Here is a 23713-nt window from a genome sequence, read left to right on the forward strand (position 1 = left end):
ACATTTTTGTTTAAAGCAAAGGGGTGCTCAGTGTGCACCTTGGGTTACAAGGCCCACATGGCAAGAAGCTTTTCCAATCCTAGATGCTAACAGAGTTGTATGGGGCCACAGGGAAAACTCAGTAACTATTAGATGGCTTCCCAGGAGAGGCATGCAGCCGGGTGGGTGTATGTTCATTTCCTATTGGGGCTGTATCAACTGACCACAAACTCAGAGGCTTAAAACAACACCAATTTATTCTTACAGTTCTAGAGGTCAGAAGTCCAGAGTGGTTTTCACAGGGCTAATGTCATGTCAGGGGGCTGCATTTCTTGGTGGAAGTTCTAGAGAAGAATGTTTTCTGCCTTTCCCAGCTTCTCCATGCCACCTGCATCCCTTGACAAATGGCCCTTTCTTCCATCTCTACAGCCAGTGGCATGAAATCCTCCCCTCTCTCTTGCTGACCCTCATGACTTCCCTCTTTTACTCATAAATTCCACTGTGATTACATTGGGCTCACCTCAATAATTCAGGGTAATCTCTCTTCTCCAAATTAACTTTATCACATGTCCAAGTCCCTTTGCCATGTAAGGTAACATTCACAGGTTCTGGAGTTCAGGACACAGTTAACTTTGGGGGCCATTATTCTGCCCAATTCACATCAGTGAGGTGGATTCAGGAGGCTATAAGGGGAAGGTGAAGTCAATTTTGGATAGCTGGAGTCTGAGGCGCCTATAGACATCCAGAGAGAATTACCCTTAGCTTCCACATATTCATCAAATACTGACTAGGCACCTCTTAGGAGCCACTGGCCTGTAAAGGAGAATACTATTTCTTACAGTTTAAGAGACCTGCTTTTCACTTCTGAAAATTTTTTAAATCAATTACCTTTTAATCAATGACACAACTGTAACTGGCATCTTTTCTTTCTTATTGACACTCAAAATATCCTACTGCCAATGGTTTCTTGGAGCCAAGGAAATTCTGATCTCAGCTGACACTGGAGGAGGCCTTATAGTACAAGTTGGAGTGCTTGAGAGACTATTAAGTGGGCTGTGGCTCAGTGGCAGAGCATGTGCCTAGTAATGTGGCCCTGAGTTCAGTGCCCCAGCTTCATGGGCGGAGGCAAGCCAGTATCCCCATCCAGTCTGGCCCCTATCTTTTCTAACTCTTAGCCAGGTTCTTGCTACCCTGGGGCTCCTTTTTATCCTGTGCTCTGGTGCTCAGATCCCTTGCAATTAACAGACTCTATCAGAGTGACACAATGCTCAGCTCTGCTGCCCCATCAGGGTGGAGGAACTGGCCTCTCTCCAAGTATGCCTCAGTCAAGGAGTCAGGCCTGGTGGTTGTCAGCTGAATGAAAACTTCTAAAAGACCAATCACCTAGGCTACTGGCCATCTCAATCAGTATCTTGGAAGAGAAGTGTTTTACAACTCCCCAATAAATTCCAATGGGCAGCCAAGGTGGAAAAATGGAAAATCAATCTAAAGTTCTTTCAAGTGAGGTGAGGTATAAGGCAGCACTGGTGGGGGTGAGGTCATTATATCCAGGCAGAAGAGTGATACCTGTCTCCTCCCACCAGCCCAGTTATCTGTTTTCTCTAAGTACTAGTCCCGGGCAAGACATATGTGGGAGCCCAGGAAATGTAAGCTGTAGAGTCTCAAAGGCCAAGCAGAAAAGGCTTTGTGCCAAGAAAGGTCTGGGAAAGAAGCCCATTGGGTCTAGGCCAGCTTTCTGATTCACTGTATGACTTCCAGTAAGATGTTGCCCCTCTCTGTGACTTTATAAAGCATGGCTGGCCCAGGTGGACCTGAAAGGCCCTATAAGCGTCACACAGTACACAGTTCACACTTCACCCAAGTGCAGTGAGAACTGCTACAAAAGATAGAGGAATCAGATTAGGAAAGGTATTGGTGCTTACCTCTGGGACTCTAGATGATCCTGACCTACCCATCCCACTTCTGTCTGACATCTAAGGAGATCAAGTGGGAAGACAGTGTGTAAGACTTCCTGCTCACCTTCAATAGGGTTCCAAAGTCTTCCAGATATTCCCACCCCTCCAGGCCTAAAATCTCTGGTTCTGGGGCTCTATAACCTGGGAGATATAAGGACAGAGAATCTGAGGTCCTGAAAGTCAAAGACCTAAGAACAGCAGAACAGGACTCCCCAGAAAAGACAGGAGAATAGAGTGTGAGAGATTCTTACATGGTGAGCAGAGTCTGGGTAGGCCACAGGACACCTGAGAGGTACCAGTTCTGCCACTGAGGGTGGTAAACAAAGGTGAGATGGTCTAAGATATCAGAAACTTCCAAGGAGGAACTTCACGGAAGGAAACACTCAAGGACTGAAGTAAGGCCAAAGAGGCTATGGAAAAGGCCCCTGGCTTTTGGCCATTAGCACAGCCAAGGCCCTAATGCACACTCAACACTTTTATTGGGAAAGGGAAACTGAAAAGCAGCCTTCAATATCCTCACTGCTTGAGGCAGCTGGGCCACCTCCACCAAGTCCAGGAAAGAAGGGACCACCAAATTGGCCCTCAGCAGGCTCAGGTGTAGAGGTCAAAGTCAATGCGTTTGGAGTTATAGAACTGACCACCAGGGGGGTCCAGCTTCCGACAATAAACACCATCCGGGAAGTAGCCTTCATTCACCCAGGTCTGCAGGAAGAGAGGACAGAACTGGAGAATGTTGATAGGAGTCAGGGAAGGGAGGGACAAGGCAGAAGGAGGTAGGAGGGGCTTACCTGCATCTGGGCACTAGTAAAAGGCCCATATAGCTCGGCATCTCCTGTGTTCTCCCACTTATATTCCCACATCACATCCACCAGACCATCTCCTGGTGATTCTGCTTCTAAAATAACAGGCAAAGCCATTTGGGCCTCAAGTGCCCTGCCTCCTGCCCACAACACCCCTCCTCTGCCCTTCAAGCTCACCTCCTTTCTGGGTAAGGGTCGGGGTCTCGAGCTCTCCCTCTGTTACTTCCTCAGCAAACATGTCCAGGGAGGGTGTAGGTGTGGGGTCATGGGGTCCCTGAGTCCGGCACCCCAACCCCTTTAGCCGCATAGCCAATCGCTCCCTTGTTTCCTGGTATACACCAAGGTTGCCTCGGGCCACCATCTGGTCAGCCAACCCAGAGAGCCGGTCTAGGCGCTGGGGGGAACTGGGCCTCCCAGGCCCCTTGCTGCCCCCTTTGCCTCCTCCTCGGGCCCCCAGGCGCCTGAGTGCCCCAGCCACTGTCTCTCTTGGCAAGAGTAGCTCCAAAAGTCCCTCCAGGAGGGCTTGGGCACTCATTGGTGTTTGTCCCAGGCCATCCTCCTCCTCTGAGTCTGAGGCCTGGCGCTGATCAGGTGGCCGCTCCCTGATTTTCACCTGTAATAGAAATTATTACCCACCAACTGCCACTGGGGGCCCAGGCCCAGGCTTGCCACCCCCAGGCCTCAGCCATGCCAGCCCCTAGGCCACACCCAGTCAATGTTGTCCAGCCAGCTGTCACGGATCTGAGCATCCCGGTTCAAGAAGTAGTTGCCATCAGCATCAAAATGGCCTTCCTCCATCTCTTCCTGAAGGTTGAAAGGTGTGATCCGCACACCTCCTTCACTGGGGAGTGTGGCTGCTTCCTGACCTGGACCACAGAGACAATTGCTCTATGCTATGTGTGTAAAAGACAGGAGCGCCCTTTGCTCCACACTCCAAAAGCCCCTACTTGTCCCTCCAACACAGTCAATTCTTGATATAGCTCACCTTCTACATCCTCGGAGGCCAGAATGTCATATTTGCTGGATCCCTCTTCATCATCATCTTCCTCATCACTGTCCAAGGAGTGTTTGCCTTTGAAGCGGCTCCCAGGACCCCCTGCCCCAGCCACAGGGTCCACTAGCTGTAAGCAAGAATCAGCAAGTTAGAAATGCAGATTACTGGCTAATTACCCATATACTCCAGGATATGGTTCCAAGCTGAATATTTTCCAAACCTATTCCTCAAGAATGTGGAAAAACTTTTTTTTTTTTGACATCTCTCACTCCCCAGTTCTTTCTCTTCAGGCTTTTAGTTCCTCTTTTCCCTTCATACCTCCCCAGAACACAAGAGTCTGGTCACCTCACCTTCTTCTTGGGAACACTGATTTCATCCTCCTCATCCTCATCGCCCACGCCCTGGAAGGTCACTTTCCTCTTTGGCATGATTGGGCAGAAGGACCTTTCTCCAGCTGAGCCAAAGGAAAGGATATGAAAGTAAGGGAACTGGGGGGGGGGGGGGGGGGCGGGGGGCTCACCGCGAGTGGGCCCCCGGCGCAAAAAACAATTTTCAACGGCATATGCCAAGTCCCGTTTGGGAGGGGAGCGAGTACAGAATCAAGAGTTGAAAGGGAGCTGGCAGCCAGGGCGTCCCTTTGAAATTTGGTTTGGCTTCTGAAAGAGTTAGTGAGGCAGAAACAGAAGGACAGAAGCTCTAAGGATGCCCCTGTGGGGTCCCCCATGCTGGATGAAAGGAGCCAGGCTCCCCACGTCATCATCCCCATATCAGTCTAGCGCGACCGGGCTCGACTGTCTGGTGACACCCGGTCCCCACACCCGCAGCGTCCACAGAGCCCGGGCGGGCCCAGGACCTGACGCCCTAGTCGCCCCGTTCCTCCTCTCGTTGAACTCCTAATTCCACGCGGCGACTCCCCCACCAAAAACTAGTCGGCCAGCAGAGCCATAGGTATTCAGGCAGTCTCACCCGTTCGCGCTCACCTGGGAATCCAGGAGAAAAAGGGAAAAAAAGGAAAGATGCTTTGGCCAGGGATACATCCGGGGTATCGGCCTCTATCACCCGGAAGAGGACTGCGGAAGGCGCCAGAGGAGGCCGGAAGTGGCTTCACTCCAGTCAGTGGATTAACTGCAAGAGCGGGCGGAAGTGCACGGTGAGCGAGGGAAGACACCCTAGCTGTCTTCCCCGCCAGAAGTGACGTAATCCGCGTGGCTGTAAAGACCAGAACAGTGGATATAAGAACGCCTAAACCGCGACCCGGCACGAGGGACGACCGGAAGATACTTTGGTTCCCTCATACAACAGGAGAGGCTCTGGAGAGAACGTAGAGCGCATTCTACTTACAGGGGCGCCTAGGGTCTGGATGGAGGGACAAGAGTCAGAGCAGGGACAGTGAGTTCCTGCTCAAGTTTAAATTTTTGCAGGCACAGTTCGAGTCGCCCTTCCCCCAGGACTCTGCGCCCCTCACCATTTCATTAGACACTCTGGCTTCCCACTCGTAATGTCCAGCTGTCAGTCTTCTCATAGTCTGAAAGCCGCGGCCTTGCTTTTGTCCCAGCGGAAGCCCTGCTCACCTAATGGCCCACCTGCGGGGCTTTAATGACCTTTGGGGTACTTTATGAACCTAGCTCCCTCTAGGACCCAGGGGAAGTCTTTTGCCCCACCCCTATTCCTTGGGCCAGTTCCTGGTTTCTTAGGTGAGAGAGCCATCATAGGAGAGGTGGCATTGGCACCGGTGCCCCGTCCCTGGACAGAAGTCCCCGTTGCTCTCCTCTCAGGTAGGCCTAGAAAAGGACAACAGTTGCTAACAGCAAGCCTGTAATTCCAGCGACGCTGGAGGCTGAGGCAGGATTACAAGTTGAAGACCAGCCTGGGCAAATTAGCGAGACCTTGTCTCAAAAAAAAAAAAAAAGTGGGGATGTAGCTCCATGATAGAGTGCCTTGGGTTCAATTCCCAGTAACTACAGCTGCAGGAAGAAGCTCATCCCACCCCTTAGCTAACAAGGCCCGGTCACATCTGCCCAGGTGATTGGAATCTGGCCCCAAGAAGAGGTGGGAGGGATCTTGTCAGGACTACACCTGTTGCTATTGAGGACGGAGCCTCAATCTCCCTAGACCTAGATTGTCCAGGCAGAGCCTTCTGCAACTAGAAAGCAGCATGAGGCTCCTTCCAGGCAAACCAGGTGGACCACTCCTCTCTCCCCAGGGTTTTCTCCGTATTGGATCACCATGAAACTACACCGAAAATCTGTGCTCAGTTTCTTCCATGAGTTCAGAACACAGGCACCAGACCAGGAGGGCATCTTGCTAAAGAAAGGAGCCCGAAACACCAGCTACCAGCGCCGCTGGTTTATCCTCCGGGGAAACCTCCTTTTCTACCTGGAACACCAGGCAGACCACACACCACTGGGCCTCATCCTGTTGGAGAACTGCCAAGTGGAGCCATGCCTTAAGGCCACTGAACCCTATGCCTTTACCATACTCACCCCAGGGATACAGAGTGCATGTGGGCGGGCCTACAAGCTAGCAGCAGAAAACCAGGAAGAGCTGGAGGCTTGGCTCTGTGCCCTGGCTGGGGTGAGCTGGAGGCGACTGGATGGGCTGCTATCCCTGCTGGAAGCCCAGTATCGGGAGCTGTGCCAGGCAGCTGGCCAAAAACCCAACTCACCCCTAAAGAACTGTGACTTTGTAGCTACTCTCAGTGCCCCCTCCTGCTTCCAGGAATTGCACGAGCGCTTTGGGAAGGAGATACGGATGCTGAAGGCAGTGCATAGAGGGCTCCAGGCCAGTGACAAAGGAGGCAGTAGAGCCCAAGCAAATCTGGAGCAGGAGCTTAACCAGTGTTTGTTGATCAGTGACTGAATGATGGACCAAAGGTCAGCAGACTGCTTCAGTAGAGACCCAGGTCCTGGCTCTCTCCTTCCTCCCTAATTCTTATCTCCCAAACCCCTTCATCAAATAACAAGGCGGGACACAGGCCCAGGTACAACAGCAGGTTCTTTTTCCGGTTCCTCAAAGCGTCGCACGGGATGGGAGATGAGACAGAAGAGAATGTAAACATTGGATTCCACCCCTTGGAGCTCAAGGGAAGACCCCTTACTCAAGAGCTTGAGGGTTGGAAGGGAACAAGATGAAGGAGGGGGATCCTGGTAAGACAAAGCAGAGGCCTGAGAATATAAAGCAAGGTGGGTAAGGGAGGAGAGCAGGATGAGCGTGGGAGGGGAAGTGGGGGACATTTCCTATTTCAGTGCATGTCCCCTTAAATAAATTGGAGTGCAGGAGAACTGAAAGACAAAAGACAGAGCGAGCACCCCCATCCTGGGCCAACCCGGTCCTCTGTACATAATTACAACACAGAGATGTTCAGAAGTAGAATGAGGAGAGTCTTGGCCCCCAGAAAGGAAGTGTGGGAGACAGGCAGGGCCAAAGAAGGGAAAAGGAACCCAGCTCCACCTCATGAGTAAAGGGAGCCACTGGAGTGTAAGAATCTGCAGACTGCCAACTGCTATTGCCAAGAATCACCCTGTGGTGACTAGAGGCCAATCAGGACAGCACCTGGGAGGGGACCTCAGAGGGAACTGGCAGGAGTGACAGAGACCCCAGCTGGGTCTAACTGGAGGCAAGAGTCTCCAGACTTGGTCACAGCTGCCCCATGCACTGTGGCTGTCCTGGCTGTGTAGGGATCAGCAGCTGGCAAGGAGATGGGAAGTCAAGCCACTTTCCTCATAAAGAGGGACACCTGCTGTGGGGCTTGGGGAGCACCCCAGGCCAGGCCTTCTCTTGGCTGAGGGGAAAAGAGAGGGGCCATGCAGTCCAGCCCCAGGCAGAGGTCAGAAGTAAGCATCCTGCCGGGCTTCAGCTGCTGAGGACCTGTCCCCACCATCCTGGGGTGCTGGGGGCCCATCTGCCTTTCGACGCAGTGAAATCTTCCGGCCTTGGCCCTTCTTCTCTTGCTTCTGCCTTTCCTTCTCCTGTTTCTGTTGCTCCTTCTCCTGTTTCTGCCTCTCCTTCTCCTGCTTCTGCTGTTCTTTCTCCTGCTCTTTTTCCCACTTCTGCCGCTCCTTCTCCTGCTTCTCCCGCTCTTTCTCCTGTCTCTGCCGCTCCTTCTCACGCTCTTTCTCCTGTTTCTGCCGCTCCTTCTCCTGCCGCCTGGTTTCCTTGCTGGGACCCAGAGGGGTGCTGTTGCCAGTAGGTGAGGGAAGGGATGGATGCAGTCCCTCGGCAGTGACAACTGGCCCTGGGGCAGGCCCAGCACTGGCCCTGCGGGCAGGAGGGGGTGGGGAGGGGGCCCCTCCAGCTGCCCGGGAGCCTCGGCTCTTGAGGCCGGGGAGACTGAGTAGGCTGGAGGAGGGGCCCAAGGGTGGCTGTTGCCGCCTTCGCTCTTCATGGATGGCCCGGGAGCCATGTAGTCTCCGTGAAGGCCGATATTGTAGCTCTCCTCGGGTTTCCCTCCACTTCTTCAGCTGGGCTGCATTTTCTCGCTCAATTAGTGCTTCTGTCACTGGGAGGTTGGTTACCTAAACAAAGAGGAAATGGGTACCATAATGAAGATCATGGGAATGTGCTCAAGCAGGTAGGGGTGTGCTGAGGCTCAATTCCTACCTCGTGTACCAAGAAGTCCTCTTGCATGCACTGTTGGGGCAGGTTGCGCAGTTGCTCCATGGTTTCATACATGCCTTGGCAAGAACGCAGCTTCTCCACTGAGCCTAGTGTGTGTCGCAGCAAGACCAGGGCCACCCGGAAGATGATCTTAACACCTGCAAGATCAGAGAGGAGAACATGGGGGGACCAGGCCTGGGATCTCAGCCTGTCTCAATTATGAGGGACTTACAGACCCTATCTCTGTCTACTGTCAACCTTATAGATGAGGAAATTGAGGTTCCAAGAAGGGAAATGAGTTGCAATAGGTATTATATTCCTGGGAGGGAGAGCAGGCTCTAGGTTGGTAACTTAACCAAGACCAGGCCTGTTTTTCCAGGCTGGGGCAACAAGTTCCTTTTGTCCATGGCCTGCCAGAAATGTAACAGGACCATCTGGTAGCCACCATGCAAACCCCAGTTCCCTCATAAGCTTGGATGGCCATGGAAGTACCTTCACAGAAAAACATGTCCCAGACGCGAAGCACTGAAGCCCAAGGCAGGGTGCGGGCAAAGATGCACATGAACCATTCTGTCATGTAGAGCACGGGGTCAATGCGCTGTCGCCGTAGGTGCCGATGTGCCAGTGGGGAAGCCCGGCGCAAGAGTGCAAAAAAGATTTCTCCATCCAGCTGAATGGCCTCCTAGAGGTGGGAAGAGCCATGAGAAGAAGTCCAGCCTGCTATGGCACCCTTGAAGTAGAATCAACCCTGACAGGGGATCCTCACCTCAGTGGTAAGAGGCCCAGAGGAAAGGGATAAAAGGGCCAGGGTATGGAAGGGCAAGGAGCTCCCTGCAGCCTTAAGGAAAAGTGACAGCCCTGATGCACCCAGCCTCCAGAAACTCACCAGCCCTGCACTGTAGTAACCAGGAAGATACTTGTCACAGATCTGCACCAGGCACCAAAATGCTTGCTGAGAAGGGCAAAAATAAGGAGGGAGGAGTGGGGCCTAAGAGGCATGGAGTAGGCAGCTCCCCCATCACCACTATAGGCCAAGATCCTCCCACCACCCAACCAGGACCACTGTGCTGACCTCAGCAGGCATGTGCATGAGCAGCACTGCAGCCACTGGGGCCTGGGCCTGGCAGTAGCCCTCGTCAGGCCGGTAGATGGTGTAGGCCTTCAGAATTCGGTACAGGTCCTGTTGCCTGTGGGGATTGCAGAGGATGGCAGCTGTAGGAGTTGGAAGCTCTGTCCAAAACCAAACCTACTCCCAACAATCCCAGCCCAGACCTCTCCTACATCCAGTTCCAGATGAACCTTAGAGCTTTACCACCACATTCCTCTATCCACCTTCCAGCTTAAACCAAAGCTTCAGCCCACAATCAACATTCCAGGCACCAGCCTTCCACCCTCAGCTGCACACCCTACATGTTCTCTACTGATTCCCCAGCACAGGCTGTGTTCTCTCCATCTGCCACCAACCAATTTTCAAGGTCATTTTCTCCAGGAAGCATTCAACATCCACAGAATCAGCCTTCCTCTAGCACTATCTGAATGTTTTTTTTTATCACCCCAGAACAGGAGCTCTCTTGAAGCAAGGCCTGCCTTATCCCATCACACTGGATGTCATCAACTCTCCTCTGCACACCCAGTAGGTCCTGGTTCTTGGTGCAGGCTTGGAAGCTAAGTGTGCCTCAGAACTTTCTCTTGTTTCTGCATCAAAAAATAATATCTCTATCCTATACCTGCTCCACTTCCTTACAGATGTCCCTTTGTATCTGGGAATTCCATCCCCTCACTGCCACATCAGAAAAGAGTCTTCCTTGTTCCCTATGGCTAAGTCACCAAGTCCGAGCAATGCTACATCCTGAATTCCATTCATGTCTGTTTTCTCTCTCTCCCTCCACCTCCACAGCCACTTCCAGCCTAGGCCTCCATCTCTTGCCCAGAAAAACGTAACAACCTCCCAGATCCTCTCACTGCCTCCAGTCTCACACATAGACCTAACACTGCCTATAATATCTTTGTCCCAAATCCAGTCATTCATGTATAACATTTGTCTTATCTGCATAGTACTCCTACTATTTAATATTTTTTCTCTACTTTGGAAAAGCAACCATGAAATGACAAGTTTGATATGGATATTTTACCTAATACATATTAAAATATACACAGAACTTCCACAAGCTCCCACTCTATACCCACCCACCTGCCTGCTTCTGTGTCCCTGCCTTCTCCCCTGTTGCTATGGGTAAATTGTCTGTGATCCTGGCCAAGCACAGCCTTTCCAGTTGGGTTCTGGATCCCACCCCCATTCGCCTACACAAGCCATCAATCCAGCAACACTGCCATCTCTCCTGCATCATCAATTTTTCTCTCACTACTGAACCATTCCCATTGACATACCAACATGCTATTATTTCTTCTTGTTTAAAAACTGTCCCTTGACCACACTGTCCCTCCTAATAGCACACTGTTTTTTTTTTTTTTCCTTACCTAGTCAGCAAGACAGACTGTCTTCAATTCCCACCTCGAATCCTCTCTGCAGGCTTTTACCCACTGCTGCATGAAAAACTGCTTCTATCAAGTCACTAATGACCTATATAGTATTAATGACCTGGATAGGTCAATTTTTAGGCTTGACTTACTTGACCCCTCGGCAGCATTCCCACAGCAGATCCTTGAAACCCTTCTTCACTTTGCTTCCAGGAATCACACTTTCCCAGGTTTCTTCCTGCCTCTCTAGCTTCATGTTCCGGTCTCCTTTACTGCTTCTTTCTCATCTTTCCATTTTCAAAAACACTGGAGCTTCTGAGCTCAATTCTTGGACCATTTCCTTTTGCATCTACACTTGCAGCCTTGGTGACCTCATCCAATCCCATGGGTAAGAGCCAGTCCCTCTCCATAAGATAATACTCTCAATTTCCAATTTATCTCCAGTTTAAACTTCTCCTCTGAGGCCGGGCATGGTGGCCCACACCTGTAATCCCAGCAGCTTGGGAGGCTGAGGCAGGAGGATTGCAAGTTCAAAGCCAGCCTCAGCAATTTAGCAAGGCCCTAAGCAACTCAACAAGACCCTTTCTCTAAATTAAATATAAAAAAGGGCATTGGTTAAGCACCCCAGTACCAATAAATAAATAAACTTCTCCCCTGAAATCCAGACTTGTATAGATTATAGATCCAATTTAAAACTCCATCTGGGTGTCCAATGAGTATTTTAAAATTAACATTCCAAAACTGAGCTCCTAATATGCCCCCAAACCTATGTTTCCTCCAGTTTTCCCCATCCATGCTAGTCAATAGCAGCTTCATTCTTGGAGTCTCTCAGGCCAAAAACCAAGTGAGTACCCTTAACTCCTCTCTCACACATCACATTTAATCATTAACAAATCCTTTTGATTCTACCTTCAAAATAGATCCAGAATCCAACTACTTGTCCTCTTTACTTTCATTGCTACCATCGTATCTATCATCATCCCTCCTGAATTATAGAAATGGCCTCCTGGATGGTCTGGTTTTGCCCTTGTCTCTGTATGGTCTGTTCTCAACACAGCAACCAGAATGATCCTCTTAAAACATTTAAGTCAGATGTGATCACTTTTGTAACCCCATCTCCACTCACATTCTCTATTCTCCTTTCTTGCTTTAAATTCCTCTTTAATACCACCACTTCACATATAGTACACTTTCCTTCTTTTTCTGATATAGTGCCCGTTCCCACTAGAACAAATATACCCCATGAGGACCAGAGTTTTTGCCTTTTTGTTCACCTCCATCATTTATGATTAGAACAGTACAATAAGTATTGTTTGCTTGTTTTAACTCAATAGATATTGTTAAAAGATGACTTATAGCCAGGTAAGGTGGCACATGCCTGTAACCCCAGCAACTCGGGAAGCTGTGGCAGGAGGATCACAAGTTCAAGGCCTGCCTCAGCAATTTAACGAGACCCTGTCTCAAAAAGGACTGGGGATACAGCTCAGTTGTTAAGCACCCCTGGGTTCTAACCTCAAAGAGAAAAAAAAAAAAAAAAGATGTACTTATTGATAAAAAAAAAGTTCATCTGAGAATCTCTTGCATACTACTAGGGAGCAGCATACATATCATCTTGAGGAAGATTAGCCCACAGAACAAAAATCCAAGTGCTCTGGCCTAATACTAAGAACTTGGCTGTTGATGATCTGGCTGTAAACTTCTTTTTCAGCCTCAGTTCTACCCAATCCCACTGCCCAGACACAACTGACACAACCCCCCAAGCAGAAAACCCCCACCTCACATTTCCCATCTATCCTTCAAAACCAAGCTCAATGCAACTTCTTCAATGTGCCCTTGATGTGCACACACACACAAATACACAACAACATCAGACTTGAGTCTCCCTCCTGGAGGAGAGACTTCCTTTAACGTGACCTGACACCCAAAACATTAAAGATGACTTTTCTATAAGTCCTGGAGGGCAAGAACTGCTTTCAATCCAGTCTTATATCTACCTGGATCCTTCAACAAATATTTGTTGACTGATCCACATAGTCAGGCCACCTTACCCATGCCCCCCTCGAGCAGCAAACATCTCATGGAAAGGGAACTGGCGGTGCAGGTCTTTCTCAATCACATCCAGCCACTTGGGGTCCCCAGGGGCCCGTTCCAGCTCCTGTAGTGGGACAGCAGGGATTATCTCAGGATCTGGAGGAGCTGACACACCTTGCATAGCCACATGTCCCCATACCCTGGAGCTTCACGCACCTCAAATTTGCCCGGGTTCTGCTCCAGGAGTTCCTTGCTATTAGACAGGTATTGCCAGGCCTTGGCTCTGAGGGAGGAGGGGATCCCCTTCCGGCAGCGCAGTTTGACCTAAGGCACAGTGGCAGCCAGGGGGATAGCTTCAGAGGCTGGCACAGCCTCTGAGCTTTCCCCAGCAGTCCCTCAGACTCCCTGAGACAGTCCTCCAAATGTCAGATTTTACTCCACTGGACCTGGCCTGACCTTCTACTTAAGGCCTGACCTTCTACTTAAAGTTCTTCTTACCCCAAGGGCCCAAGTACTACCTATCCCCAATGTGGTCCAGAGGGCACATATTATCAGTTTCCTGAGTTTCCAAGGAACACATGCCCTCCCCAACCCTTATATGTTACCCAGCCCACCACACAACCCTCTCAAACCTTCTGGAAACGCCGTGACAGCCACTTATCCCAGTTATTGAACATCTCCAGCCATTTGAGCTCCCGCTGCCGAGCCACATCCACAGGAATGGAGCTCTCTCTGCAGGATGGGGTAGGGGAGCATGGAAGGGGTCAGTAACAATAGTACAAAACCTGAGCTACTGAGAGAATTGAGCCGGTCACCTTACTAAGCTCAAATGATAAAATGGACTTCTTGTGAGCTACTAAAATCAGAATGTTTGGTCATTTGGCCATCCAAGGCCCTAGTCATACTAATAGGGATTGCTTCCCTATAGGATCTCTATACAGAGGTCATGTTCAAAGCCTACCCATTTTTGGCAGATCAAAATTTGAGGAACAAGTATAGAATATTTAAGTCACATTTTGCATAGCTTTACCACTTATTCATTGTGTGACCTTGGGCAAGTCACTTAATTTTTATAAGCCTCAATTTCCTCATTTATAAGGTAGAGAGAATAACAGTATCTACCTGAAGGAGTTTGTTGAAAGGTTATATGAAATAACACACAGCGAGAATCTAAATAATAGCAATTATTATCTATCAAATAAAAACACAAGATATGTACTTCTTTGTCTCCTTAGGAGCAACTGCCTGAATTTCATTCTTTCAGACTCTTGAGATCCCTTGGACCACCTGGAATTTCCTCTACCACCACCTCCCTGAAATCTCCCCAGGTTCCCAAATAAAATCCTCATTGCCTTGTATGCTCACCATTGTCAGAGTTTCTTACTAAAGTGCCCATCTGTCTTGAAACAGTTACTTGTAGCAGCCAGTACCAGAAGATACAAGAAAGAGCTCCAGTCTTAGAAAACAGACAGGCCTAAGCTCAAAACTTAGAAGCTGGGGAGTCTTGGCAATGATAACCTGTTTAACCTGAGTCTCTTCCTCAGCTATAAAAAGGGATGCTACCAGCTACAAAGTTATGAGGAGACTATTGAGAAAATTTATATAAAGTATACTGTTAAAGGGTCTCATTATAGTTTCTTTTGTTCCAGAAGTTCCTAAACAGGGACATCTCTCATTAATCTCTATCATAAGTCAGTTCCAAACTCTACTAAGAGCTGGGAAGAGGAGGATACCTTTCTTCCCACAAGAACATCACACCTTAAGGGGAGATATGGAAATGCAATAACAAAGATGCACACAAGAGGCATGTAATTGCAGTAGGAGCAGTGGATATCAGGGAAGGCTTCCTGCAGGAGAGGACATCTGAAGTAAATCATGATTGAATGGAAATGAGCAGGCAATGAAGGCTAGCAGATAGGACAGCCTGAAAACAAATGACAAGAAGTTCAGCAGGTCCACAGCACAAAGTGCCTGAGGAGGAGTGGTGGGAAATCAGAACAGAGAGGCTAGCGTGGCTGGACAATAAGGGGCCTATGTGTAGGCTGAAGAGCTTAGATTTTACCCTGTAGATGACAGGGAGCCATGAAGAGCTTTCAAGATAATGTGTGCCACAGCTAGCCTTGCCCCTCAAGAGAAAGATTTCTCTAGCATGAAAGAAGAGACTTTGGAAAGACAAAATTACAAAGCAGAGAAAGAGCAACTAGCACAGTGCCTAGCACACAAAAAGAACTCTCTAAAATTTAATTCAACCCAAATTCCTTAGGACAGCCTGGAAAGAACCATTGGTCACACAGATCTACATTATTTGAGGAGAGAATTTACTCACTGCTTTGTTTCTTCCTCTATAAGCTGAGTACAAACATGAACCCATATGTGTTGGAAAGCACCAAAGTCAAACTTCAGTTACCTTCCCCTCATTGGACAAAGAATGTTGGTGCTTAATCAAAAGTTTCCTGATTTTTGTTAGCTTATAAATCCTGTTTGCAATACCCTCCCAAAAGCCTTCCCCCACCCCCAACCCACAGTCATGACTAAATCCAATTCATTCTTCATGATTCAGACCATTTTCAGCTGAATTCCCAGACAAGGTAAGAGGCACCTTCCCCAGGTGCTTACAAAACCATATGATGAATTCTAGGCTAAACCTGATTATATTGAAACCAACTGTTTAAGTTTTCATCTCTACCTCCAGATCAACTCTTTGAAAGGATTACTTTATCCTTAATACGCAGCACAGGGCCTTGCACCTGTGTGCTCAGGCAATACTGTAGGTGAACTGACCAGCAGGTTAAGGGGACACAGGAATAATGGGACAGGATACAGAGAGAGAAGGAAGAAGACAGAAGCTATCACACCCCCACCTCAGGAGTGACTCAGGCCCCTGGAAGGAACTAGGAAAGAGTAAGGCGGGCTGGGGAGATGAGGAAATGGGGAAGAGGCCTTCCCCACCCCCTTTCCTTCAGTGAAAACAAGACAGACTGTCCTGTTTCCCAGAGGGGCCCTGCCTTTAAGGTCTCCCCTCCATCCAGACTTCCCCACCTCACTATGCAGGAGACAATGCCTGCATCCCTCCAGACTCTGCCCATAAGTGACCAAAGGTCAATACCAAAACCACTGCCCAAGTAACTTTCCATAATATATAGTATGTAGCTGGAGTTTCAAATCAAGGAGCTGGGATGAGTTTAGGTATCATTTCATTCAACCCTTCTGAGGAGGAAACTGAGGCACAGAAACCGGGACACCACTAGCTCAAGGACACACAATGCACCAAAGCAAGGTCTAGGCTTAAACTCAGCTGTCCTGACCCCTGGGTCCAAAACTCGAATATGCCGGTGTCACAGAAATCCCAAGATGCTCTAGGTGACACAGCTCCCTTTAACCACCCCCTGGATCCTCAGAGGAGGCTGGGCAGCCAGAGCCAGGCCAAGGTGTATCATTTCCCCTCCCCCAACCTGTTTCCCCAGGTAGTCCCACAGGGTGCCCACTGAGTACTCACAGGCTGCCCGAGTACTGGCTGCCCCCAAGGAAGCCATACTTGTCCGTCTTGCGCAGGGCCAGCCCATTTATCTCCGAATCTGAGCCCAGGGAGCTCACATCATCTGCCAAGGACTCCAAGGTTCCAGACATTAGGCTCACAGAGTCCAAGTAGCTCAGAGTGTCCGGGGCCTGCCCTCGAGGCCCAGAGATGCCAGGTCCCAGGCTGGACGTGGAGCCCAGATCTTGAGAGTTTTCAGCAGGCTCCGGAGCTGGGGTCACTGTCACGACCGCTACCGGAGCTTCACACGTCCCCGGAGGGCCTGTACCAGGCCCTGAGGGGTCCTCAGGAGCCTGTCCTGCTGATGCTGATGTTGCTGTTGCACCTCCATGTCCACTTGTCACCTGTCCTGCTGCACCCCGTGCAGTCACTCCTGAGGCCACTGTGGTTCCTGGCTTAGGGGCAAGCGGAGGTTTGGCGGTCAGGGCCCCAGGTGCCGTTCTGGAAGGGGTCCTGGTGGGGGTCCCAGTGGAAGTTCCTGGTCCTGGAGCTGGTGAGGTTCGAGCCTCCTCCGTCTTCGGAGAGTCTGCCCCTGAGGCCAAAACCACGGACGTCTCGGCTCCTGCTACTGCAGCCGGCATGGGGAGCTCTGAGTCGGGGGGGACCTGCGTCTTTGGGGCTTCAGGTGAGGCCTCCAAAGTAAGCACCCCCACCGTGCTGCCTGCGACCTCTGGAGCCAAGATCGGGGCCGGCCCCGGGACCCAAGCGGGCCGCGCCTCCCCGGGGGCCACCAGGGTGACAGGGGCCGAAGTGGCCGTAGTCACTGGCGGTCCCGAAGCCACCACCACGACGGGCCCGGCCCGGGAACTCCGGGGCGGTGGCGATGGGGCCGCGGGGGCACCATGACGGCGCGGCGGGGCCACCAGGGGCGCCGGGCCCGTCTCCATAGCCGCGGGCCGCCCCTCACATCCCCCCCGCCGGGGAGGCCGCAGAAGGCGCCGCCCCTCAGGCCGCCGGAGCCGCCCGTAGGGAAAGGGGAGAGGGCGAAGGGCGCGGCTCGGCGCGCGCCGGAGGCGGGGCGGCGCGCGGGAAGCAGCCGGGAGAGCGAAGGCGGGGCAGGGGTCTGGGGGCGCCCAGCGCCGGGGTCTTGCTCGTGCCCTCTCACCCCCTAGCGCGCTCTCGCCGCCGCCCCCTCCCTCCCGCTAGGGGCGAGCTGCCGACGCCGCGCTTGCGCACACGATGCAGAGCCGGCGGAGCAACTAGCGTCTCTGCTTTCCACGCCTGCGCGCAGGTCGGCCCATCGCGCCCCTTTTTTCTCCCGCCTCTTCAGAGGACTTGGACGAATAATAGGAGAGAAGGATCTGGGTTCCTGCCAATCGATGGAGGAGTGGGTGGAGTTGGAGGCGGGGAGGGGGTGGGTATCCTGGAAAGAGGAAACCGAGAAGGCAGAGGTCTATAAGACCAATCAAAGGGTGAGTAAGGGAAATAGGAGGGACTAATGAAGTAACCAATAGAAAAGCGGGGACCTGAACCTCCTGGCCAATAAACATGGGTGAAGAATGAACGACCACGGAAGGGCGGGGAAGGAGGCAGGGCTGTGAGGTATGAAGAGGGGCCTGACAGCGTTCTGGCTAATAGGAATGATCAAAAAGGAGCCAATGAAAAGAGGAGTAAGCGGTCAAATTGACAGTGACATCTATTTGGGCGGTGACAGACAGCATCCACAGTCAATAGAAAGAGCTGAGAAATTCTTTAGGTCTCCCAAAATGGTCAGGAAGGGATGAGAGTTGAGGGAAGGCGGGCCAAGCTTGCGATTTATTCTCCTCCTCAGCCAATAATTGTTTTCTTCCACTTTGGCAAGAGTGAAGAAAGATAGATAGCTGTCTCAGCCAATGGTAGCATTGAAGGGGCAGGGATGTTTCCCAGCAGGCGGTACCAGCCTAGTGACAGTCGGTGACAACCGGAGACAAGCGCCAGAGGGGGGTAACAGTTGGTGACAGCGCAGAGAAGGGGCGGGGGGGGGGGGTATGAGGTGGCTCTTAACAAATAAGAGTGCCACGCTGCCCTTCCTGTGTCCTTTCTGGGACCCCATTCTTCATTGAGCTCTTGAGTTCTCCTCTCTGGTGGTCTCTGGGGCTCTGAGGCCCCACCATGGATCCAATGCCCTGATCCAGTACTCTCCACCTCGCTATCTCTAATTCGACTATTCAGAGTTCCCAAATTTTCAAGAGGCCCATCTCTCTACACCTTCCATTTCCTGTAGGAATCCCAAGCCCTAACTCCCTCTCTTCAGCTCCAATCTATCTGAGCTCTTCCCCAGGCCCCAATTCCTCAGATCTCATCCCTCTGGGTACTCCCCCAAATCTATGAATCCCCAGTATCATAATCTCCCCCTTATGTATACCCATTCTTTGAGGAATCCAGGACTCCAGTCCTACCCAATCCCTCTCCCTCATTGTCTCATCTGTGTTCTTCGTTTTCTGCTAAGAACCCCAATCTCATAAGCTTCTCTAAGTTGCCCTTAGACCACAAACATGAAGACCTAATCTTATGTTCTCCAACCTGCCAACTTCTAAATACCCACCTCTCTCTGACCACCATTCTCCTGAGCCCCAGAGTTAGATGGCCTCAATATCCATACAGCATCTAATATCCTGAATTGCAGTCAGACCTAGCTCCCAATTTCCCAGTTCTTGTTTTCTGAGGCTCCTTACTCCTAACTCAGACCCAGATCCTGTGAACACCCTTTTAGTGTCTGATCTCCTTTTTTTTTTGTGTGTGTGATGCTGGGGATTGAACCCAGGGCTTTGTGCATGCTAGGCAAGCAAGCATTCTACCAACTGAGCTATATCCCCAGCCCTCTGATCTCCTTCTTAACCTCCCAGGCTTGACTCAAGCTTCCTGAGTACTCCCCCCACCCCCACCAATCCCCTTTTTGGATTCCTCCTCACCTCTCAGAATCTACTAATAAGTGGGCTCCTCCCTGGCCAGAACCCCCATGGTAACCATATAAGGTGAGTCAGCTGCCATCTGAAGCAGGGGAGGGAACAGTTCAGGAAGCCAAGGGCAGCTGCTAAGTTTAGGGTGGCTCCTTCTCCCTTCTTAGAGACAACAGGTGGTAGGCCCCGGTGCCCAGAAAAGAAAATGTCTTAGAGGCATTGGCATGGGGCTGGAGGAGTGGGGGAAGGGCAGAGGCACCTTCCTCAGGACATCAGGTCCTAAAGAAGGAGGAAGAGTATGAGATGGGTATCCTTCCAAACCTGGGGCTTCCTCTACCACTATTTCCCCAGACATCCATCCAGTGCATGGTGGGAACTGGGCACTGAGGCCTAGAGGTCTGGGAAAGGTCAGTCAGCCAAGGAGGTTCTTGCCTAGAACAAAGAAAGAAGCCATTGGCCATTCCAGTTGCCTAGGAGGAAGTGAAAGTGGTAGGCAGCTTCCCTCTTGGTTTCTTTGACTCCCCTCCTCTGAGGACCAACCTCTACACAGGTACCCAGAAAAATGATCTAGAGTCATACTAGACCACATCCTTCTGCTTCAAATCTTTCCATGCTCTCCAGGCTCTCCATTCTTACCTGGCATTGAAGGTCCTCCAGTGCCTGGTCACCAACTCCTTGCATCCTCTGCTATAGACTCATAACAACTGTGGCAACCTGAACATCTGATCTTTCACTGTCCAGGCCTTTGCCTATGGCATGTCTCCTGTCTAGCCTGCCTACCCTTCTACTTTCACCTGACTTGCTTCCTCTGACCTTGAGTAAGCCATTCCTATACTCTTAAGACAGGGTGCTATGCCCTCTACTTCTGGGCTCCTTACCAGATGAGATGTTATTCTTTGCATTTATTCCTATAGCTACACTACAAATTCCACCAAGGCAGAGCCTAGTTGTTAATTTTAATGCAACATCCGTGGGATAGGAATTATGTTTCTTTCCATTTTATAGAGAGGAAACCAAGGCCCAGGGGGTTGACACACAAAGCCTGAGACCACAGAAAATCTTTCACAAAATTTCCCCTCTTTTATTGATTGATTGATTTGTTTATTTGGTACTAAGAATTAAGCCGGGGGGTGCTATACAACTGAGTTATAATCACCGGCCCCTTTTATTTTTTCTTCTGAGACAGGGTCTTGCTAAGTAGTCCAAGCTGGCCTCAAGCTAGCAATCTTTCTACCTCAGCCTCCTGAGTAGCTGGGACTACAGGTGTGTGCCAGCATGCGCAGCCTCCCCTCTTCACAAAAGGTTGTGAGAGAGCTTCCTGAGACTCCTGTTTCCACAGATGGCTCTCTCCCAACTTTAAGCTCTGCCATCACCCACATACACACACACACTTGACTATGAATCTCACGATATGGGGTGAAGCAACAAGCATACCCCCAAAGCCCAGCACACTATTTGGAACATTGCAGATACTCAATACATGCTTACTGGTTTTAGATTTGAGTCTACCCCATCCAAGGGCAGAGGGGTACAGGGGTACTCATTTCTCTCCCAGAACTAGCTTGGGCCCACTCTGAACTCTGGCACATTCCAGGCCCCTTCTGGGAGAAAGATCATCCCTTCCTGCCCAGGTCCTAAGGAGACCTGCATCCCAAGACCCACTCCCTCCTCCCTCTGTGTGCTCCAGCTGCTGCTGGCCCTCCAAGAAAGGAGAGTCTCTGAGCCGGGCTATTTTGGTATCTGGGGTGGGCACCCGCAGGGCTAAGGTTACCCTGGTATGCTAAGGGCTCCCTGGGGCAGGACTATATAACCCCAGAGGGACTACGCCAGGCTGACTCTCTGCTTCTTTCCAGCTGGAGCCACTGCCTTGCCCCCAGGAGACCTAAGACATGGTGAGTGAGAATCCCCAACCCCTGGCCAGATCCATTAGACTCAGGGCAGCCTCACCCTTTGGAAAACAGTAGCAATTTTCCAATCCAACAAAAGATAAAAAAAAAAAAAAGACTCCTCACTTCCTTGGTATCACTATTGAAAAACAGATAAAGTGATGGCCTAAAGGATCCAACCAATGCTAATCTGCCCAGATATTCCACTCTTAGGTTTCCGGGCCCTTTCTTTCTTTTTTTTTTTTTTTTTAAAGAGAGAGGGAGAGAGAGAGAGAGAATTTTTTTAATATTTATTTTTTAGTTATAGGCGGACACAACATCTTTGTTTTGTATGTGGTGCTGAGGATCGAACCCGGGCCGCACGCATGCCAGGCCAGCACGCTACCACTTGAGCCACATCCCCAGCCCCTCCGGGCCCTTTCAAAGCCAGCTCCATCACCTCCTGTACTCCATCTTCCTAAAGTTCTGGGACCAGCCAGATGAGGATTCTCACTCCCATTTTATAAATGAGAAAGTAGAGGTTCAGACAAAGAAAATGAGTGGATCAGGGCCAAACAGCAAACCAGGAATTGAAGGATGCAGGCTGGGGGTAGTCTGAAGTGAGAAAGCTTTTACCTATTGGGTAGGATGGAAGTATGGGGACCCAGGAGCTGCAGATGGAAATTCAGGGGATACAACTAAAACAAGTCCCTCAGCCAAGAAGTCCCAAGGGAGGGAAAAGTTACTTTAGAAGAAGGGATTCAAGGATCTCTGAATCTAGCTGGGCATGGTGACATAAACCTGTAGTCTCAGCTACTTGGTAAGCTGAGGCAAGATTCCTTGAGCACGGAGTTTGAAATCAGCCTGGGTAACATACTCCTGTGTTATACATGCTTATTGGGTAATATACTCCATCTCAAATAGCCAAACAAAACAATAACAGTGAACACTGGGTCTAATCCATTGCCTGCCAGAGAGGTCTAGGGACTGGCCAATGGACCTCCTTGTCCAAACTTCACCCCTCAGGCACCTAAGAAGGCCAAGAGAAGGGCAGCAGCAGAGGGGAGCTCCAGTGTCTTCTCCATGTTTGACCAGACTCAGATCCAGGAGTTCAAGGAGGTGAGTGGGGAAGGCTGGAAGCTGAAAGCTGACCAAAGGCACCCCTGCCATCACCCACAACCCCCTCCCTGGAATGTGCACCTGTTAGGGGGAGGGAAAAGGTTTAGAATTCCTTCTTCCCCTCCCTGCTTGGGGTGGGAGAGAACAGCTGGCAGGAGGCCAGAATCTGATATGTCTGGGGTGGGGATGCTGAAGCCAGGCCATGGGGGAACTCATCTCTCCCCACCCTGCCCTCCACAGGCCTTCACTGTAATTGACCAGAACCGAGATGGCATTATTGACAAAGAGGATCTTCGGGACACTTTTGCAGCCATGGGTGAGTCCCACAGATACTCAAGATGGTGGGTGGGGGAGGAGAAATTTTCAATGACCTTGGGTTCCAACCCTATCAACTCCATCTTGGGCCTCAATCTATGTTGTAAAAAATGGGTGGGATGGCCTAAATTTATGGGAATGTACAGCCCTTGCCCCAGGACCCAACTTCTACCCCTGATTCCCTGAACCCCCTTTAGGCCGCCTCAATGTGAAGAATGAGGAGTTAGATGCCATGATGAAGGAAGCCAGTGGGCCCATCAACTTCACTGTCTTCCTGACCATGTTCGGGGAGAAGCTCAAAGGTCAGTGAGGTGTCCTGGGTCCACGGCCCCAGCTGCCCCTTCCCAGACCTCTAGGGACCCTCCAGGCTCATGTTCCCCCTGACCCCTCAGGTGCCGATCCTGAGGATGTGATCACTGGAGCCTTCAAGGTCCTGGACCCTGAGGGGAAGGGCACCATCAAGAAGCAGTTGTAAGTAGCCCCTTCCAGTTGCTCCCATCCAGAAAGCCAGGCACTGGCGGAGTAAGGGAAAAATAGGACTGGGCAATAGGATTACATTTCACAGCAAATAGTGGGGAAGGACAAAAGCAATCGAGGAGGCCAGAGTGTTCTGGAAACCAGTGAAAACGAGGATAAAGTGAGAGGGAGTGGACAGGAATCAGGGACCCAATCTTAACTCCTCCTGTCACCTTTCAGCCTGGAGGAGCTGCTTACCACCCAGTGCGACCGCTTCACTCCGGAGGAAGTGAGTTGGGGAGTGGTTGGGAGAGGCTACGGGACGGGGGAAGGGAGCACTGGGACCAGTCCGAGATGCCCGTGCGTTCTCCCGCAGATCAAGAATATGTGGGCAGCCTTCCCCCCTGACGTGGGCGGCAACGTAGACTACAAGAACATCTGCTACGTCATCACGCACGGTGACGCCAAGGACCAGGAGTAGAGGATGTTCTTAGGCTTCTGGTGGCCTAGGCTTCCAGCCAGTCCGTCCCACACCCCGATTCCCAATAAAATTCAACTGGTCTTTGTTTCTTATGGGAGGCGCTTTGTTTCTTATGGGAGGCGCCTTGTGAGAGGGACTCAGGTAGGAGGCTGGGCAGAGACACTACCCAGCAGGAAGGGAGTATCCAACAAATGAATGAATGGGTTGGAGTCCGCGGGGGAAGGCTCCAC

The 23713-nt window shown here is 50.9% G+C and overlaps 4 protein-coding genes across 12 annotated transcripts; 2 read left to right on the forward strand and 2 right to left on the reverse strand.

Annotated features, from left to right (window-relative positions):
• Window positions 1-218: 218 nt before the first annotated feature.
• Cd2bp2 (CD2 cytoplasmic tail binding protein 2) lies at window positions 219-4863 on the reverse strand. Its single transcript, XM_027948588.3, has 7 exons — window positions 4709-4863; window positions 4079-4182; window positions 3720-3855; window positions 3443-3600; window positions 2912-3347; window positions 2723-2829; window positions 219-2636 (listed from the first exon to the last, which is right to left on the reverse strand). Exons 2-7 carry the CDS (start codon window positions 4154-4156, stop codon window positions 2526-2528), a joined length of 1026 nt encoding a protein of 341 aa, XP_027804389.1. The 5' UTR covers window positions 4157-4182; window positions 4709-4863; the 3' UTR covers window positions 219-2525.
• A 151-nt stretch (window positions 4864-5014) lies between these two features.
• Window positions 5015-6719, forward strand: LOC114103027 (sesquipedalian-1-like). Its single transcript, XM_027948589.3, has 2 exons — window positions 5015-5503; window positions 5932-6719. Exons 1-2 carry the CDS (start codon window positions 5344-5346, stop codon window positions 6585-6587), a joined length of 816 nt encoding a protein of 271 aa, XP_027804390.1. The 5' UTR covers window positions 5015-5343; the 3' UTR covers window positions 6588-6719.
• Window positions 6705-17412, reverse strand: Tbc1d10b (TBC1 domain family member 10B). The gene is made up of 9 exons (XM_027948587.3): window positions 16330-17412; window positions 13466-13565; window positions 13050-13157; window positions 12851-12957; window positions 9397-9511; window positions 9211-9276; window positions 8817-9006; window positions 8328-8482; window positions 6705-8242 (listed from the first exon to the last, which is right to left on the reverse strand). Exons 1-9 carry the CDS (start codon window positions 17253-17255, stop codon window positions 7556-7558), a joined length of 2454 nt encoding a protein of 817 aa, XP_027804388.1. The 5' UTR covers window positions 17256-17412; the 3' UTR covers window positions 6705-7555.
• Window positions 17413-17423: 11 nt separating this feature from the next.
• Myl11 (myosin light chain 11) lies at window positions 17424-23575 on the forward strand. Of its 9 annotated transcripts, none has more exons than XM_034636377.2 (9): window positions 18202-18291; window positions 19194-19322; window positions 21101-21139; window positions 22139-22231; window positions 22472-22547; window positions 22744-22848; window positions 22939-23017; window positions 23243-23291; window positions 23379-23575. In XM_034636377.2, exons 3-9 carry the CDS (start codon window positions 21137-21139, stop codon window positions 23481-23483), a joined length of 510 nt encoding a protein of 169 aa, XP_034492268.1. In that variant the 5' UTR covers window positions 18202-18291; window positions 19194-19322; window positions 21101-21136; the 3' UTR covers window positions 23484-23575. The 9 variants fall into 9 exon arrangements, with proteins under 9 accessions (XP_071461814.1, XP_071461817.1, XP_034492270.1 ...); XM_071605712.1 differs by having other exon boundaries at window positions 18204-18291; window positions 19300-19322; XM_071605713.1 differs by lacking the exons at window positions 18202-18291; window positions 19194-19322 and adding an exon at window positions 17424-17599.
• The last annotated feature ends 138 nt before the right edge of the window (window positions 23576-23713 follow it).

Source organism: Marmota flaviventris, chromosome 19, assembly GCF_047511675.1.
Source record: "Marmota flaviventris isolate mMarFla1 chromosome 19, mMarFla1.hap1, whole genome shotgun sequence".
Classification (NCBI taxonomy): Eukaryota; Metazoa; Chordata; class Mammalia; order Rodentia; family Sciuridae; genus Marmota; species Marmota flaviventris.

Excerpts from the sequence above, each read along its gene's own strand:
- Cd2bp2 (XM_027948588.3), bottom strand. The coding sequence starts at position 4,156 with ATGCCAAAGAGGAAAGTGACCTTCCAGGGCGTGGGCGATGAGGATGAG. Across the intron at positions 2,830-2,911 it reads GACCCTTACCCAGAAAGGAG|AAGCAGAATCACCAGGAGAT; the intron begins GTGAGCTTGAAG and ends CTGTTATTTTAG. Across the intron at positions 2,637-2,722 it reads TTACTAGTGCCCAGATGCAG|ACCTGGGTGAATGAAGGCTA; the intron begins GTAAGCCCCTCC and ends CTCTTCCTGCAG.
- LOC114103027 (XM_027948589.3), top strand. The coding sequence starts at position 5,344 with ATGAACCTAGCTCCCTCTAGGACCCAGGGGAAGTCTTTTGCCCCACCC. Across the intron at positions 5,504-5,931 it reads CCCCGTTGCTCTCCTCTCAG|GGTTTTCTCCGTATTGGATC; the intron begins GTAGGCCTAGAA and ends CTCTCTCCCCAG.
- Tbc1d10b (XM_027948587.3), bottom strand. The coding sequence starts at position 17,255 with ATGGAGACGGGCCCGGCGCCCCTGGTGGCCCCGCCGCGCCGTCATGGT. Across the intron at positions 12,958-13,049 it reads AGAACCCGGGCAAATTTGAG|GAGCTGGAACGGGCCCCTGG; the intron begins GTGCGTGAAGCT and ends GTCCCACTACAG. Across the intron at positions 9,512-12,850 it reads GCTGCTCGAGGGGGGCATGG|GCAACAGGACCTGTACCGAA; the intron begins GTAAGGTGGCCT and ends CAATCCCCACAG.
- Myl11 (XM_071605713.1), top strand. Across the intron at positions 22,849-22,938 it reads GTTCGGGGAGAAGCTCAAAG|GTGCCGATCCTGAGGATGTG; the intron begins GTCAGTGAGGTG and ends CTGACCCCTCAG. Across the intron at positions 23,018-23,242 it reads GGCACCATCAAGAAGCAGTT|CCTGGAGGAGCTGCTTACCA; the intron begins GTAAGTAGCCCC and ends GTCACCTTTCAG.